The sequence below is a fragment of the Ranitomeya imitator genome, chromosome 10, assembly GCF_032444005.1.
Source record: "Ranitomeya imitator isolate aRanImi1 chromosome 10, aRanImi1.pri, whole genome shotgun sequence".
Taxonomy (NCBI): domain Eukaryota; kingdom Metazoa; phylum Chordata; class Amphibia; order Anura; family Dendrobatidae; genus Ranitomeya; species Ranitomeya imitator.
In genome coordinates this window covers 131,007,328-131,024,472 of record NC_091291.1, presented here as the reverse complement: position 1 = coordinate 131,024,472, position 17,145 = coordinate 131,007,328, and the positions used below count along the sequence as shown (strand labels likewise).

The window sequence follows — 17,145 nt, the reverse complement described above, 5'->3', positions numbered from 1 at the left end:
GTTGTTGTACAATTTGTCCTGAGTACGCTGATACCCCATATGTGGGAGTAAACCACTGTTTGGGGTCATGTAAAACAAGAGGGGATTATAGGAAGAGAAATGGGAAGCGCAGACTTCTGAGTGTAGTAGTTAGTTTCCCAAGGTGTGTACTCAGTATGAATCCACTCACCTTTTTGGGGTCTTGATATACTGTGTATAGATCCAATCCATGGATCACTCCATTCCTCTTTCCACTCAGTTTGCTGCAAAAGATCTGGGAACTGATGAGCGCACTGAACAGTGCTTTCATAGGCGATAACACTTTGTGGATGTTTTTCCCAGCAATATGCGCTCCTGAAGGATGATGATGGAACTCGATATTCTGATTCAAGGATGATTTTTATTTCAAACTAAAATACAACCGGTTTCGACTTCTTAGAGTCTTCCTCAGGTATAATGTCATGCATGACATTATACCTGAGGAAGACTCTAAGAAGTCGAAACCGGTTGTATTTTAGTTTGAAATAAAAATCATCCTTGAATCAGAATATCGAGTTCCATCATCATCCTTCAGGAGCGCATATTGCTGGGAAAAACATCCACAAACTGTTTGGGCTCATGGGAGAGCTCGGAAGGGAAGGAGCGCCGTTTGACTTTTCAATGCAAAATTGACTGGAATTGAGATGGGACACCATGTTGCATTTGGAGAGCCACTAATGTGCTTAAACATTGAAACCCCCCACAAGTGACACCATTTTGGAAAGTAGACCCCCTAAGGAACTTATCTAGATGTGTGGTGAGCACTTTGACCCACCAAGTGCTTCACAGAAGTTTCTAATGCAGAGCCGTAAAAATAAAAAAAATCATTTTTTCACAGAAATTATATTTTCGTCCCCAATTTTTTATTTTCCCAAAAGTAAGAGAAGACATTGGACCCCAAAAGTTGTTGTACAATTTGTCCTGAGTACGCTGATACTGCATATGTGGGGGTAAACCACTGTTTGGGCGCATGGCAGAGCTCGGAAGGGAAGGAGCGCCATTTGACTTTTCAATGCAAAATTGATAGGAATTGAGATAGGACGCCATGTTGCGTTTAGAGAGCCACTGATGTGCCTAAACATTGAAACCCCCCACAAGTGACACCATTTTGGAAAGTAGACCCCCTAAGGAACTTATCTAGATGTGTTGTGAGAGCTTTGAACTCCCAAGTGTTTCACTACAGTTTATAACGCAGAGCCGTGAAAATAAAAATTCTTTTTCTTCCCACAAAAATTCTTTTTTAGCCCCCAGTTTTGTATTTTCCCAAGGGTAACAGGAGAAATTGGACCCAAAAGTTGTTGTCCAATTTGTCCTGAGTACACTGATACCACATATGTGGGGGGAACCACCGTTTGGGCGCATGGGAGGGCTCGGAAGGGAAGGAGCGCCATTTGGAATGCAGACTTAGATGGAATGGTCTGCAGTGCAGGCGTCACATTGCGTATGCAGAGCCCTTAATGTACCTAAACAGTAGAACCCCCCACTAGTGACCCCATATTGGAAACTAGACCCCCCAAGGAACTTATCTAGATGTGTTGTGAGAACTTTGAACCCCCAAGTGTTTCACTACAGCTTATAATGCAGAGCTGTGAAAATTTAAAAAAAAAAAAAAATTCCACAAAAATTATTTTTTAACCCCCAGTTTCGTATTTTCCCAAGAGTAACAGGAAAAATTGGACCCCAAAAGTTATTGTCCAATGTGTCCTGAGTACGCTGATACCCCATATGTTGGGGTAAACCCGTTTGGGCGCATGGGAGAGCTCAGAAGGGAAGGAGCACTGTTTTACTTTTTCAATGAAGAATTGGCTGGAATTGAGATCGGACGCCATGTCGCGTTTGGAGAGCCCCTGATGTGCCTAAACAGTGGAAACCCCCCACTTATAACTGAAACCCTAATCCAAACACACCCCTAACCCTAATCCCAATGGTAACCCTAACCACACCCCTAAGCCTGACACACGCCTAAACCTAATCCCAACCCTATTCCCAACTGTAAATGTAATCCAAACCCTAACCCTAACTTTAGCCCCAACCCTAACTGTAGCCTTAACCCTAGCCCCAACCCTAACCCTATAACCCTAGCCCTAATGGGAAAATGGAAATAAATACATTTTTTTAATTTTTCCCTAACTAAGGGGGTGATGAAGGGGGGTTTGATTTACTTTTATAGCGGGTTTTTTAGCGGATTTTTATGATTGGCAGCCGTCACATACTGAAAGACGCTTTTTATTGCAAAAAATATTTTTTGCGTTACCACATTTTGAGAGCTATAATTTTTCCATATTTGGTTCCACAGAGTCATGTGAGGTCTTATGTTTTGCGGGACGAGTTGCCTTTTTTATTGGTAACATTTACGGGCATGTGACATTTTTTGATCGCTTTTAATTCCAATTTTTGTGAGGCAGAATGACCAAAAACTAGCTATTCATGAAATTCTTTTGGGGGAGGCGTTTATACCGTTCAGCGTTTGGTAAAATGGATAAAGCAGCTTTATTCTTTGGGTCAGTACAATTACAGCGATACCTCATTTTTTTATGTTTTGGTGCTTTTATACGATAAAAACTTTTATAGAAAAAATAATTATTTTTGCATCGAATTATTCTGAGGACTATAACGGTTTTATTTTTTCTTTGATGACGCTGTATGGCGGCTTGTTTTTTTTGCGGGACAAAATGACGTATTCAGCGGTACCATGGTTATTTATATCAGTCTTTTTGATCGCGTGTTATTCCACTTTTTGTTTGGCGGTATGATAATAAAGCGTTTCTTGCCTCGTTTTTTTACGGTGTTCACTGAAGGGGTTAACTAGTGGAACAGTTTCAAAGGTCGGGTCGTTACAGACACGGCGATACTAAATATGTGTACTTTTATTGTTTTTTTTTATTTAGATAAAGAAATGTATTTGTAGGAACAATATATATATAATTTTTAGGATTTTTTTTTACACATGTGAATATTTTTGTTTTACACTATAACATTGCCCCAGGGGGGGCATCATGTTATAGTGTAAGATCGCTGATCTGACACTTTGCTGTGCACTGTGTCAGATCAGCGATCTGACGTGCACTCCTGCAGGCTTACCAGCGCTTGCTCTGAGCAGGCGCTGGTAAGCGACCTCCCTGCAGGACCCGGATGCAGCCCCTTGGCCATTTTGGATCCGGGCCTGCTGCAGGGAGGAGGTAAGAGACCCTCGCAGCAACGCAATCACATTGCGTTGCTCCGGGAGTCTCAGGGAAGCACTGAGCTCTGACTTTGAACCAGTTACAGAAGTAGTCAGGCTCCTTGCATCTTCTCGCCCAACCACTTGCACCAGTGACCCCATTCCGTCACATCTCCTCCAGTCCCTTTCCCGGGCTGTCACCTCTCACCTAACAAAAATATTCAACCTTTCTCTCACTTCCGGTATTTTTCCATCCTCATTTAAGCATGCCATCATACATCCATTACTTAAAAAACCATCCCTCGATCAAAACTGTGCCGCTAATTATAGACCTGTCTCTAATCTTCCCTTCATCTCTAAACTCCTCGAACGCCTGGTCCACTCCCATCTTACCCGCTATCTCTCAGATAACTCTCTTCTCGACCCTCTTCAATCTGGTTTCCGCTCTTTACACTCTACTGAAACTGCCCTCACTAAAGTCTCTAATGACCTACTAACAGCTACATCTAATGGTCACTACTCCATGCTAATTCTCTTGCATCTCTCCGCAGCATTCCACACTGTGGATCATCAGCTCCTCCTCACTATGCTCCGCTCCATCGGCCTCAAGGATACCGTTCTCTCCTGGTTCTCCTATCTCTCTGACCGATCCTTCACTGTATCTTTTGCTGGTTCCTCCTTCTCTCACCTTCCCCTTACTGTTGGGGTTCCTCAAGGATCAGTCCTAGGCCCCCTCCTCTTCTCTTTGTATACTGCCTCTATTAGACAATCAGTAGATTTGGTTTCCAGTACCATCTCTATGCTGATGACACCCAATTATACACTTCTTCTCCTGTTATCACGCCGACCTTTTTAGTAAACACCAGTGATTGTCTTACCGCTGTCTCTAGCATCATGTCCTCCCTCTATCTGAAACTGAACCTGTCAAAAACTGAACTCCTTGTGTTTTCTCTCTCTATTAACCTACATTTGCCTGACATTGCCATCTCCTTGTGCGGTTCCACCATTACTCCAAAGCAACATGCCCGCTGCCTTGGGGTCATCCTTGATTCTGAGCTTTCATTCACCCCCCACATCCGATCACTGGCTCGGTCTTATCTGCATCTCAAAAACATTTCTAGAATTCGACCTTTTCTTACTTTCGACTCTGCAAAAACTCTGTTTAACTTATTCATTTTCGTCTGGACTATTGTCACTCTCTACTAATCGGCCTCCCTCTTACCAAACTCTCCCCGCTCCAATCTGTCCTGAATGCTGCAGCCAGGATCATATTCCTCACCAACCGTTACACCGATGCCTCTACCTTGTGCCAGTCATTACACTGGTTACCCATCCACTCAAGAATCCAGTACAAAACTACTACCCTCATCCACAAAGCACTCCATGGCTCAGCACCACCCTACATATCCTCTCTCGTCTCAGTCTACCACCCTACCCATGCTCTCCGCTAATGACCTCAGGTTAGCATCCTCAATAATCAGAACCTCCCACTCCCGTCTCCAAGACTTTACACGTGCTGCGCCGATGCTTTGGAATGCACTACCTAGGTTAATACGGTTAATCCCCAATCCCCAGCGTGTCCTAAAAACTCATTTGTTCAGATTGGCCTACAGCCTCAACGCATTAACCTAACTATCCGTGTGGCCCATAAAAAAAAAAATTGGGTTCCTCGCATCATGCTTTCACACTATGCAGTTAATAGCCCTCTGTGTCTGTACTGCTACATACTTAGGAAATTAACTGGTTCATGCAGCTTTACATGAACACCTGAGCCTTCCACTATGGCTGGTCCGACTAACTAAAGCAATTGTTACCATCCACCTCTTGTGTCTCTCCTTTTCCTCATAGTTTGTAAGCTTGGGAGCAGGGCCCTCATTCCTCTTGGTATTTATTTTGAACTGTGATTTCTGTTATGCTGTAACGTCTATTGTCTGTACAAGTCCCCTCTATAATTTGTAAAGCGCTGCGGAATATGTTGGCGCTATATAAATAAAATTATTACGCACGCAGGGAGCCCCCTCCCTGCGCGATGCTTCCCTATACCGCCAGAACACTGCGATCATGTTTGATCGCAGTGTGCCGGGGGTTAATGTGCCGGAGTCGGTCCGTGACCACCCCTGGCATACTGCCGGATGTCAGCTGCGAGTCAGCTGACACCCGGCTGCGCTCCCCCCGTGAGCGCGGCCGATCGCTATGACGTATTATCCTGTCGGTGGTCATACGGGCCCAACCCACCTCGACGGGATAGTACGCCTAATGTCAGAATGGGGTTAAATCAGTGTAAATCCTTTAAATAAGTGGTTGTTCTGCTGCTTCTGATAACTCCAGTGGCACACCGCTCCTGGTTATATCAATATTAGAGAGGGCAGCAAGAAAGAGCCAGGTTCTGCACATTTAAAACAAAGTGTGGATAGGTAGAAAAACATGTAATTTTTGAGAGAGAGCAGATTACTTAAGTTAAATTATATCAGGGTTTGGATAGGAAGGAATCTCAGAAAAAAGATAACCCACAGACCTCCTGCTAGGGGAATAGGAACATTGCACACTCCTCAGCATTAAGGTACCGTCACACTAAGCGACGCTGCAGCGATACCGACAACGATCCGGATCGCTGCAGCGTCGCTGTTTGGTCGCTGGAGAGCTGTCACACAGACCGCTCTCCAGCGACCAACGATCCCGAGGTCCCCGGTAACCAGGGTAAACATCGGGTAACTAAGCGCAGGGCCGCGCTTAGTAACCCGATGTTTACCCTGGTTACCATCGTAAAAAAACAAACAGTACATACTTACATTCAGCTGTCTGTCCCTTGCCGTCTGTTTGCTGCACTGACTGCTGGCCGCAAAGTGAAAGCAGAGCACAGCCACAGCGGTGAGTCACCGCTGTGTGACTCACCGCTGTGCTGTGCTTTCACTTTCACTTTGCGGCCAGCAGTCAGTGCAGGAAATAGACGGCAAGGGACAGACAGCTGAATGTAAGTATGTACTGTTTGTTTTTTTACGATGGTAACCAGGGTAAACATCGGGTTACTAAGCGCGGCCCTGCGCTTAGTTACCCGATGTTTACCCTGGTTACCAGTGAAGACATCGCTGAATCGGTGTCACACACACCGATTCAGCGATGTCTGCGGGGAGTCCAGCGACGAAATAAAGTTCTGGACTTTCTTCCCCGACCAGCGACAGCACAGCAGGGGCCTGATCGCTGCTGCCTGTCACACTGGACGATATCGCTAGCGAGGACGCTGCAACGTCACGGATCGCTAGCGATATAGTCTAGTGTGACAGTACCTTTAGTATCTGTCAGCACAGGGAAGAAAAGATCTTTCTTGAACAATGGCAGCGGTATGCAGTACAGAAATGAAGCCATGGTTATACATGAAAGCAACCCAGATACACCGGCCTTACATGTAGCAGGTATTACTATGTGAGGAACTAGAAGCAGGTTCTCAACTGAACAACTTAGCTCTGAAAATTAACAGGATGATTTGCCCCAGATGGTGTAGATATAAGAATTGGTAAGTTCAATGATGAGCATAGCCGCCTTCCAGGCCATTCATAGTTTGTGTAGCGGTAAGAGTTGGTGATATAGTGGGGGGCATAGCTGCCATCCAGGTCGCTCATATAGGTTGTATAGCAGGAAGTGTTGCTATAGTGGGGAGCATAGCTGACACTCAGGTCTTTCATACAGGTGATATAGCAGTGAGCATTGGCCATATATTGGGGAGCATAGCTGCTGTTCATATAGGTGACATAGTGGAGAGCATAGCTGCCATCCAGGTCATTCATATAGGTTGTATAGCAGGAAGCGTTGGTGATATAGTGGGGAGCATAGATGCCATCCAGGTCATTCATAGGTTGTATAGCAGGAAGCGTTGGTGCTATAGTGGGGAGCATAGCTGCCATCCAGGTCATTCATAGTTTGTATAGCAGGAAGCGTTGGTGCTATAGTGGGGAGCATAGCTGCCATCCAGGTCATTCATAGTTTGTATAAAAGGAAGCGTTGGTGATATAGTGGGGGGCATAGCTGCCATCCAGGTCATTCATATAGGTTGCATAGCAGGAAGCGTTGGTGCTATAGTGGGTGGCATAGCTGCCATCCAGGTCATTCATAGTTTGTATAGCAGGAAGCGTTGGTGATATAGTGGAGAGCATAGCTGCCATCCAGGTCATTCATAGGTTGTATAGCAGGAAGCGTTGGTGCTATAGTGGGGGGCATAGCTGCCATCCAGGTCATTCATAGTTTGTATAGCAGGAAGCGTTGGTGCTATAGTGGGGGCATAGCTGCCATCCAGGTCATTCATATAGGTTGTATAGCAGGAAACGTTGGTGCTATAGTGGGGGGCATAGCTGCCATCCAGGTCATTCATAGGTTGTATAGCAGGAAGCGTTGGTGATATAGTGGGGAGCATAGCTGCCATCCAGGTCATTCATATAGGTTGTATAGCAGGAAGCATTGGTGCTATAGTGGGGAGCATAGCTGCCATCCAGGTCATTCATATAGGTTATATAGCAAGAAGCATTGGTGCTATAGTGGGGAGCATAGCTGCCATCCAGGTCATTCATAGTTTGTATAGCAGGAAGCGTTGGTGACGTAGTGGGGAGCATAGCTGCCATCCAGGTCATTCATATAGGTTGTATAGCAGGAAGCGTTGGTGCTATACTGGGGGGCATAGCTGCCATCCAGGTCATTCATAGTTTGTATAGCAGGAAGCGTTGGTGATATAGTGGGGAGCATAGCTGCCATCCAGGTTATTCATATAGGTTGTATAGCAGGAAGCGTTGGTGCTATAGTGGGGGGCATAGCTGCCATCCAGGTCATTCATAGTTTGTATAGCAGGAAGCGTTGGTGATATAGTGGGGAGCATAGCTGCCATCCAGGTCATTCATAGGTTGTATAGCAGGAAGCATTGGTGATATAGTGGGGAGTATAGCTGCCATCCAGGTCATTCATATAGGTTGTATAGCAGGAAGCGTTGGTGATATAGTGGGGAGCATAGCTGCCATCCAGGTCATTCATAGGTTGTATAGCAGAAAGCATTGGTGATATAGTGGGGGGCATAGCTGCCATCCAGGTCATTCATAGGTTGTATAGCAGGAAGCGTTGGTGATATAGTGGGGAGCATAGCTGCCATCCAGGTCATTCATAGTTTGTGTAGCGGTAAGAGTTGGTGATATAGTGGGGGGCATAGCTGCCATCCAGGTCACTCATATAGGTGATATAGTAGGGAACATAGCTGCCATCCAGGTCACTCATACAGGTTGTATAGCAGGAAGTGTTGCTACAGTGGGGAGCATAGCTGACACTCAGGTCTTTCATACAGGTGATATAGCAGTGAGCATTGGCCATATATTGGGGAGCGTAGCTGCTGTTCATACAGGTGACATAGTGGAGAGCATAGCTGCCATCCAGGTCATTCATAGGTTGTATAGCAGGAAGCGTTGGTGACATAGTGGAGAGCATAGCTGCCATCCAGGTCATTCATATAGGTTGCATAGCAGGAAGCGTTGGTGATATAGTGGGGAGCATAGCTGCCATCCAGGTCATTCATATAGGTTGTATAGCAGGAAGCATTGGTGACATAGTGGAGAGCAAAGCTGCCATCCAGGTCATTCTTATAGGTTGTATAGCAGGAAGCGTTGGTGATATTGTGGGGAGCATAGCTGCCATCCAGGTCATTCTTATAGGTTGTATAGCAGGAAGCGTTGGTGATATTGTGGGGAGCATAGCTGCCATCCAGGTCATTCATATAGGTTGTATAGCAGGAAGTGTTGGTGCTATAGTGGGGGGCATAGCTGCCATCCAGGTCATTCATATAGGTTACATAGCAGGAAGCGTTGGTGATATAGTGGGGAGCATAGCTGCCATCCAGGTCATTCATAGTTTGTATAGCAGGAAGAGTTGGTGATATAGTGGGGAGCATAGCTGCCATCCAGGTTATTCATATAGGTTGTATAGCAGGAAGCGTTGGTGCTATAGTGGGGGGCATAGCTGCCATCCAGGTCATTCATAGTTTGTATAGCAGGAAGAGTTGGTGATATAGTGGGGAGCATAGCTGCCATCCAGGTTATTCATATAGGTTGTATAGCAGGAAGCGTTGGTGCTATAGTGGGGGGCATAGCTGCCATCCAGGTCATTCATAGTTTGTATAGCAGGAAGCGTTGGTGATATAGTGGGGAGCATAGCTGCCATCCAGGTCATTCATAGGTTGTATAGCAGGAAGCATTAGTGATATAGTGGGGAGTATAGCTGCCATCCAGGTCATTCATATAGGTTGTATAGCAGGAAGCGTTGGTGATATAGTGGGGAGCATAGCTGCCATCCAGGTCATTCATAGTTTGTGTAGCGGTAAGAGTTGGTGATATAGTGGGGGGCATAGCTGCCATCCAGGTCACTCATATAGGTGATATAGTAGGGAACATAGCTGCCATCCAGGTCACTCATACAGGTTGTATAGCAGGAAGTGTTGCTACAGTGGGGAGCATAGCTGACACTCAGGTCTTTCATACAGGTGATATAGCAGTGAGCATTGGCCATATATTGGGGAGCGTAGCTGCTGTTCATACAGGTGACATAGTGGAGAGCATAGCTGCCATCCAGGTCATTCATAGTTTGTATAGCAGGAAGCGTTGGTGATATAGTGGGGAGCATAGCTGCCATCCAGGTCATTCATTGGTTGTATAGCAGGAAGCGTTGGTGACATAGTGGAGAGCATAGCTGCCATCCAGGTCATTCATATAGGTTGCATAGCAGGAAGCGTTGGTGACATAGTGGGGAGCATAGCTGCCATCCAGGTCATTCATATAGGTTGTATAGCAGGAAGCGTTGGTGACATAGTGGGGAGCAAAGCTGCCATCCAGGTCATTCATATAAGTTGTATAGCAGGAAGAGGTGGTGCTATAGTGGGGAGCATAGCTGTCTTCCAAATCATTCATATAGGTTGCATAGCAGGAAGCATTGATGATACAGTGGGTCAAGCAGTTAAGACACGTGATTGTGGTGCACATGTATAAGACCACAAACCATGTAAAACCTTTTATTGCCCTTAAAATAAAATTTCCAGCAAAACTTTCACCACCATTCAATCCAAAATAATGTCTCATAAAAACAATAAATTAAATCATAAAAAGATAACCTTATGTTTCATATGTATAACTCTATAAATCTCAATTTATTAACATCAATAAAATATTTAAAAATCGCCAATTATTATTTTTCTTTTTTGCCATTTTGTTGGTTTGAACTGCCTTAAAGTACACCGACCAACACTTTACGACATAACTTAAAAGTTTTGGAATTTGCCATTTTTATTTAAAACAAAATAAAAATAAATAAACCAGCTGTAAGGCTAGGGTCACATTGCGTTAGTGCAATCCGTTTAGCGCTAGCAGATTGCGCTAACGCAATGTTTTTACCGAGGCCGCGTTCCGGGGTCGCGGTGACGTCCCCGCTCTCGCAGATCCCCGAATGATTTTCTCTGGTGGGCCCAAGGTGCTCCAGTCCGACGCTGACATGAAGGGATTCCTAACAGAAAATCCCTGGATTCGTTGTGGCTGTTGAACAGCCGTGAGACATGCAGCCTCGGGGACTCAAACACATATTGTTCAAGAACGCCACAGACCCTCAGCACCAGATCACACCTTATCCTGGTACATTCGATCATCGCTAGTAATGATCAAAATATTCGTAAAAGGGGGAAAATACTTTTCCTTTGCAAAAATATCGCTGCCCTGTAAAGAGAGTCAACGTAACTCGCAACAGCTGTAGAGGTAACTTTGGTTAGTAATAATGTGACGTTTGGAAGAAACGCTGTGTGTGAATTTGGATTGACGATAATAAATTATGTATCTAAGTTCTCCATACAAAATTCACTTCAAATTAAAGTTTAAAAAAATTATATAAAGGGCTTTTTTTTTTTTTAAACTTTGTCCTTTTAAACGGCTTGAAAAAAAAAAATGGCAATCACCCGTATAAACAAAATCATAAAATAAAAATCAAAGACGTTATGAACGGTTCCAGTGATGCAACACCTGGAGAATCCCGAATATTTCCGCCCACAGGATAAGCAATGTAAATGCCTAAATATTGCAGATCCCTCAGTGCAGATCTAGGACCCTCAGCTCAGGGGTCCCCCCGTCTTTACAAGAAGATTCACCTCTCCATTGACTTGATATAATAAACCAGCATTAATTGATCGATGGGAGTCACCCAAAAGGTAAGGGGCCCAGAGATGGGATCCACACCCTTCAGGCATTTATGGAACATATCCTGTTTAACATGGGGTCAACTCTTAAAGACATGATGGTCGCTCAACATGTGAAGCTTCTTGCATCTGGCAGCTGTTGGTCAACGCGTCATCCATCGCGAGACTGAAACGTGGACAGATGGCAAAACAGTTCCATAACGTATCAGTCATCCACACGATAGTAAAGCAATGGATAAGGCAGATACCTTTAAATTAAATACTCTGAAGTGCATCCTTGCTTGCCACACGACGTCCTATCCACCCTGCTACGTCTTACCCATACTCATTTAGGCTTGAAGCACTGTCACGAATATCATGTCTTAATATGTCCCTGTGCACCTGAAATTCAGAGGTCACACCGTGCCGGGCATCGCTCAGGTTCACGCCCGTTACTCTGATTTGTTTGGAGGACTGATGCCTGTATAGTGTCATCTCCACATCGTCTGGCTCATCCTCATATTCTACAGCAGCGTCATTCATGCCGCACAGAGGTAACGATTCTGTCTCCAGGCCCGCTTCTAACTGACGGGGGTTAGGATTTCCCTGGTGTCCCCGGGATAAGATGCAAGAGGAACCTTCACAGCTTAGGTCCAGATCGCTGGAGCTGGAAATTCTGGAAAGGTAGAGCTCCACTGTGTAATAAAGGGACCAAAACACAGCAAAACAGCCAAGCAGCATGAGGGTCTAGTAAAAACAAAAACGAAGAGGATAGTAAATAAATACATTAAAAAAATTACAGAAAATATCAAGAAAACATTGACGTTTCTTCCACTGTCGTTCTCTGAATGCAAGTCTGCAGCCGGGAGGGTGAACCCTTACCTTACTGCCCAGATAACTCCATACAGTCAACAATGAAATGTAAAAGATGAGCAAATGTAGAGACATGAAAGCACAATCAGTCCATCAGGTACTAAAAACCAGACGTCCCTGCTGTAAGTACACATCTATTTGTGAAACTATTGCCTAAATTAAAGGGGTCAATGATACATGAGATTTAACGGCACTGCTTGTCCGGAGGCAGAGTCTGGCGCAGCCCCTTCTACAATACCTTTACCACCGTACGTTCCCATAGAGAACCTTACCCGCAGGGTGTTATTGGTGATTGTATAGCTGTCCTGTTCAGAAATCTCCAGTCCTGGGGGACAAGGTAGTGAGAAATTCTCATTCAGAAACTGACCACCCTGTGCCAGTTCCACCAGCCTGATGGAAAACAAAAAAAAAAGATACAAGTTGTGGCACTGCTGTGATAAATATCAATGCTTGAGCCGGCATTGGATGGATGAAGATCAATAAAATGTACAAAGCTCGCACCGTGCAGAACTACGTGGGACGTATCCGCTGCGGATTTTGCTGCTTCATGGGTTGGACTGGATTATGAATTGCGTTGCATATCGCTGGGTGAAATCCACAGAGAAGGATTTGCACATGTCTAATGCGGATGTATGGCCGGGCTCGGGAGCGGAGCTTGCTACATATGCGACAGATGCTTCCTGCGTCATACAGCCGGCATTTGTATGCAACAGCGACTGGAGCATGCTCCGATCTCTGCTTTTTAATAATCGCTGACTGCAGCATTTAAATGGCGACTGCTGGTGCAGGTGTGCAATGGCTCCCATGTGACATCATGGGGTCCTTGGCAGTTGAGGGGGCTACTGAATGTCTCCGTCACTGACACGTTGGTCCTCCTACGAAGTCCAGGCTGCGGCTGAGCATCATAGGAGAAAGTCATGTTCTCTATATTGTGCAATACTGTGAGATTGCTGCATATAAAGTCAATCAAAGGTTTAAAGTACTCAAAGTGAAATAAAGCAAAAATATTTTCAACATTTTTTTAAAAAAGCTAAAAAAATGCACATCAAAATTAAAATCAACCTCCCATTTCCCAGTTAAAGAAAAAAAACAACATTTTTTGGTACCTCCACAGCTGCAAAAGTCCGATCAAAATCTAAAATTACTTAAAATAAATTTTGTATAGCAAAACAAATTGACCCCTTCCTGAGCTTGGGATTTGCATTTTTTTCTTCCCCTTCTTCCCAGAGCCATAACTTTTTTATTTTTCTGTCAATATGGCCATGTGAGGGCTTGTTTTTTTGCAGAAAAGGTTGCCCTTTTGAACAACACTATTGATTTTGCCATATAGTGTACTGAAAAATGGGGGGGAATCCAAACGTGGTGAAATTTAAAAAAAAAAGTGCAATTCCACAATAGTTTTTTTCTTTACCATGCTCACTAAATGCTAAAACTGAGCTGCCATTATGATTCTCCAAGTCATTACAAGTTCATAGACACCAAACATGTATTGGTTATTTTTTTTTATTGCAGAGGTAAAAAAAAAAATGGTAAAGTTTGTAAAAAAAAAATTAAATAAATAAAAATAAAAATGGCGCCATTTTCCGAGACCTGTAGAGTCTGCAATGTTGCGGCAAACCAAAAAAGTAATACTGGCGTTTTGATTTTTTTCTTGTCGAGCCATTTAACGACTATTAATTTAGTTTATATTTTGATATGTAATAAAATGTTATTGCCATAATCACACTGACCTGGAGAATCGGGCTGCCAGGTCATATTTACTGCAAACTTATCACCACAAAATAAAGTCCCCAAAAAACAATGGCAGAACTCGTTTTTTTTATTCTTTTCACCGCACTTGGATTTTTTTGTTCTCCATCTCTTTCAGTACATTATATGGGAAAAGGACTTTTGATGTTATTTAAAAGTGAAACTCATCCCGTAAAAAAAAAAAAAAAAAACATCATGGGGTGATGTTGACAGAATACATTTTTATTTAAGAAGGAGAAGAAAAAAAAAAACCCCGAAAGTGCAAAAATGAAAACTGGCAGCGGCTGGTAAGGAAGGTGAAGTAGAAGGCAGTGTAACAAAGGCTTCATTGTTCAGGTAAAGACATTTTCCATTCTATAAGGCACAATGTGAAATATGAGATGCTTTTTCTAGTGTTTTACCTCCTCCTCTCGGCCACATCCTCCGTTTTCCAAGAGGAACCATAAAGTGTTAGCTGCCATGTCTGAAAAACACCTCTTTTATGAGGTTCTTCTCCTATTTGAGAAAAACAGGGTTATTCGGGAAAGCAATATCATACTTCCCATGATAAATGTCCTATACAAGGAATAGCGGTCAAAGTGTAATGACCCCGGTCTAGAATAATATCTGATAAGCTGAGCCTCCGGTCTGGCTTTAATTGAGGGAAGTTGAAACTATGACATATCGGCCAGTCCAATAACTAGCCAGCCAAAGTCTGCCTAAGACTGAACAACAATTCTCGTACAAGTTGCGTCACCATAGACGTGTACAACTTGCTATTTCCCAACTATTTTATAGCTGTGATTTAGCTTTTTTCCTCTTTTTTGAAATCATGGGCAAATTGACTTTTTAAAAAAAATCTTTGACAAGTGAGTCGCGCGCGACCAGTGACAGAAAATCCAAATATTTTGCAACCTGTCCGACTGTCGCAGGACACCATAGTAAATCGTTAGATGCAATGTTACAATGTATCACTGCAATTTCAGAGTCACGTGCACGTCATCGAGTAGCCCAAGCCTTACTGATAAAGAATCTGCTGACCCATCGCAGAACTGACGGGAATAATTACGTTAAGTAAAAGCATTGTATGCTACAGAACAGGCAATATATCGATTTATATATTTGTAAGACTAAAAGGGAATAACGTTGCATTCCCCTAATACTGTATAAAAAGCATACCTATGTCCGTCACCAGAAGTCTGTAGGTCCCTTCTGCATTCTCCCCCCAGCAGCGGACCGTGGAGAAGATCCAGTCGGTGAAGCCCCCTGGGTCACTTAAAGCACAGAGTAGTTTAGTTCCTTGAAGCATTGGCCACTCCGTCATTAGAACCCTTGCGCTTCCCATTGTTACACTCACGCGTCCATTTTCCTTGTGGCTCCAATGAGGGATGAAATTCCACTCGGACAGAACAGCTGCATCTGCAGGTTTCCCCGCCGTGGGTGCGTGACAGACACCGTCACCGCTACATGCTCCAATGTCCTCATCCCCGACAGGAGGAGATCAGCAGCGGTCACTGGGGATAGAAACAACCTAAAATGAGCCGACCCATTTCCCTGAAGCACGATTACACATTAAGGGCATCCAACTGATCGCCGGCTGTTCTGTCGCAATCAGTCTCCCCCTAGGTTCCATATTAAAAGGGCCAGAAACACATGGGCTACTTGCACATTGAACAAGTCTGTAGGAACCTGTTCACACCATCAAGAAACTTGAAGACACAAAAGAGCACAGCGAGGTCAAAAATATTCTGTTGTAAAAAAAAATAATAAAGTGCTAGTCAGAAGATGGAAAAAAACAGGGTATTTAGTTGATTTTTTTTGCAAAAAAATGTATACTAAGCTGCTCCACCAATCGTCAAGGTATACCCTTATAGAGCAGTCCTATCTAATGTATATAATCCCTATCTGATGTATTTAAAACCTGATCATCTGTATAGTACCTGTATAAGCAGGGTTCAGAGAAGGAATATCCATGTGAACATGCTGGATGGAACAGCTTAAATGCAAATGACCCACAGAGGAGTGGTGGACTCCCCAGTCTTGTAGAAACAAGAGAACAATTATAGAACCAGAAACACATGGGCTACTTGAACATTGAACAAATCTGTAGGAACCTGTTCACACACCACCAAGAAACTGGAAGACACAAAAGAGCACAGTGAGGTCAAAAATACTCTGTTGTAAAAAAAAAATCACAGTAATAAGCAAGTACTAGTCAAAAGAAGGAAAAAACAGGGTATTTAGTTGATACTTTTTTTGCAAAACAAATGTATACTACGCTGCTCCACCAATCGTCAAGGTATACCCATATAGAGTAGTCCTACCTAATGTATGTAATCCCTATCTGATGTATTTAAAAACATGATCATCTGTATAGTACCAGTATAAGCAGGGTTCAGAGAGGGAATATCCATGTGGACCTGCTAGATGGAACAGCTTTGATGCAAATGACCCACATGTGACAGAGGAGTGATGGACTCCCCAGTCTTGTAGAAACAAGAGAACAATTATAGAACCAGAAACACATGGGCTACTTGCACATTGAACAAGTCTGTAGGAACAACAGAGTATTTTTGACCTCACTGTGCTCTTTTGTGTCTTCTATATTAAAAGGGTTGTCCACTACTTTTTCACTGATGACCTTTTCTACTTCATTGATAGGTCAATGAAAAAGTAATGGACAACCTCTTTAAATATTACATTTAGCAGTTTCCCCAAGAGACATTCCAACATTTAGGAAAGGGAAAAACTGAAGCCGACACGATGCTGCGGGAAGTTCTTTCTCAGGATCAGAACTCCAGTGGCCATTTAATGTTGACATATCCTTTGCGACATGCCATCACTGTCAGAGATGTAGCATCTCTTCATCTGATCCACTTACGTCTGCAGCATAAATCCACACGCTGCAGATCTTAAACTTTCAGCTCGTCAAACTCTGCAGATATTTTTTTCTTCATTCGCTATGCTTGCACTATAAAGATTGAAATGTGCAGAGCTGCGTTCGCTCTCTGTGCAATGAAAGTTGATAAAAACATTAGATCTACCCCAAAACGGTATCAATAAAAAAAGTAATCTCAAGGCGCAAAAAAGAAGTCCTCGCTCCAGATCTAAAAAAAAAATGGAGGCGCTATGGGTCTCTGAAAATGGAGACTAATGCAAAAATAATTTTTCATACAGATTTTGGATTTTT

The 17,145-nt window shown here is 43.6% G+C and overlaps 1 protein-coding gene across 2 annotated transcripts in view; it reads right to left on the bottom strand.

The window, feature by feature from the left end:
• Nucleotides 1-10,194: 10,194 nt before the first annotated feature.
• The window catches only part of PCSK7 (proprotein convertase subtilisin/kexin type 7), a 33,864-nt gene continuing 26,913 nt past the window's right edge, over nt 10,195-17,145 (bottom strand). For both annotated transcript variants that reach the window (XM_069741731.1, XM_069741730.1), the window contains exons 12-16: nt 15,313-15,469; nt 15,135-15,229; nt 14,378-14,471; nt 12,500-12,617; nt 10,195-12,101 (exon numbers count right to left, since the gene is read on the bottom strand). In XM_069741731.1, the coding sequence (XP_069597832.1) occupies nt 11,691-12,101; nt 12,500-12,617; nt 14,378-14,471; nt 15,135-15,229; nt 15,313-15,469 (875 nt within the window). In that variant the 3' untranslated portion in view covers nt 10,195-11,690. The remainder of the gene's footprint in view (nt 12,102-12,499; nt 12,618-14,377; nt 14,472-15,134; nt 15,230-15,312; nt 15,470-17,145) is intronic.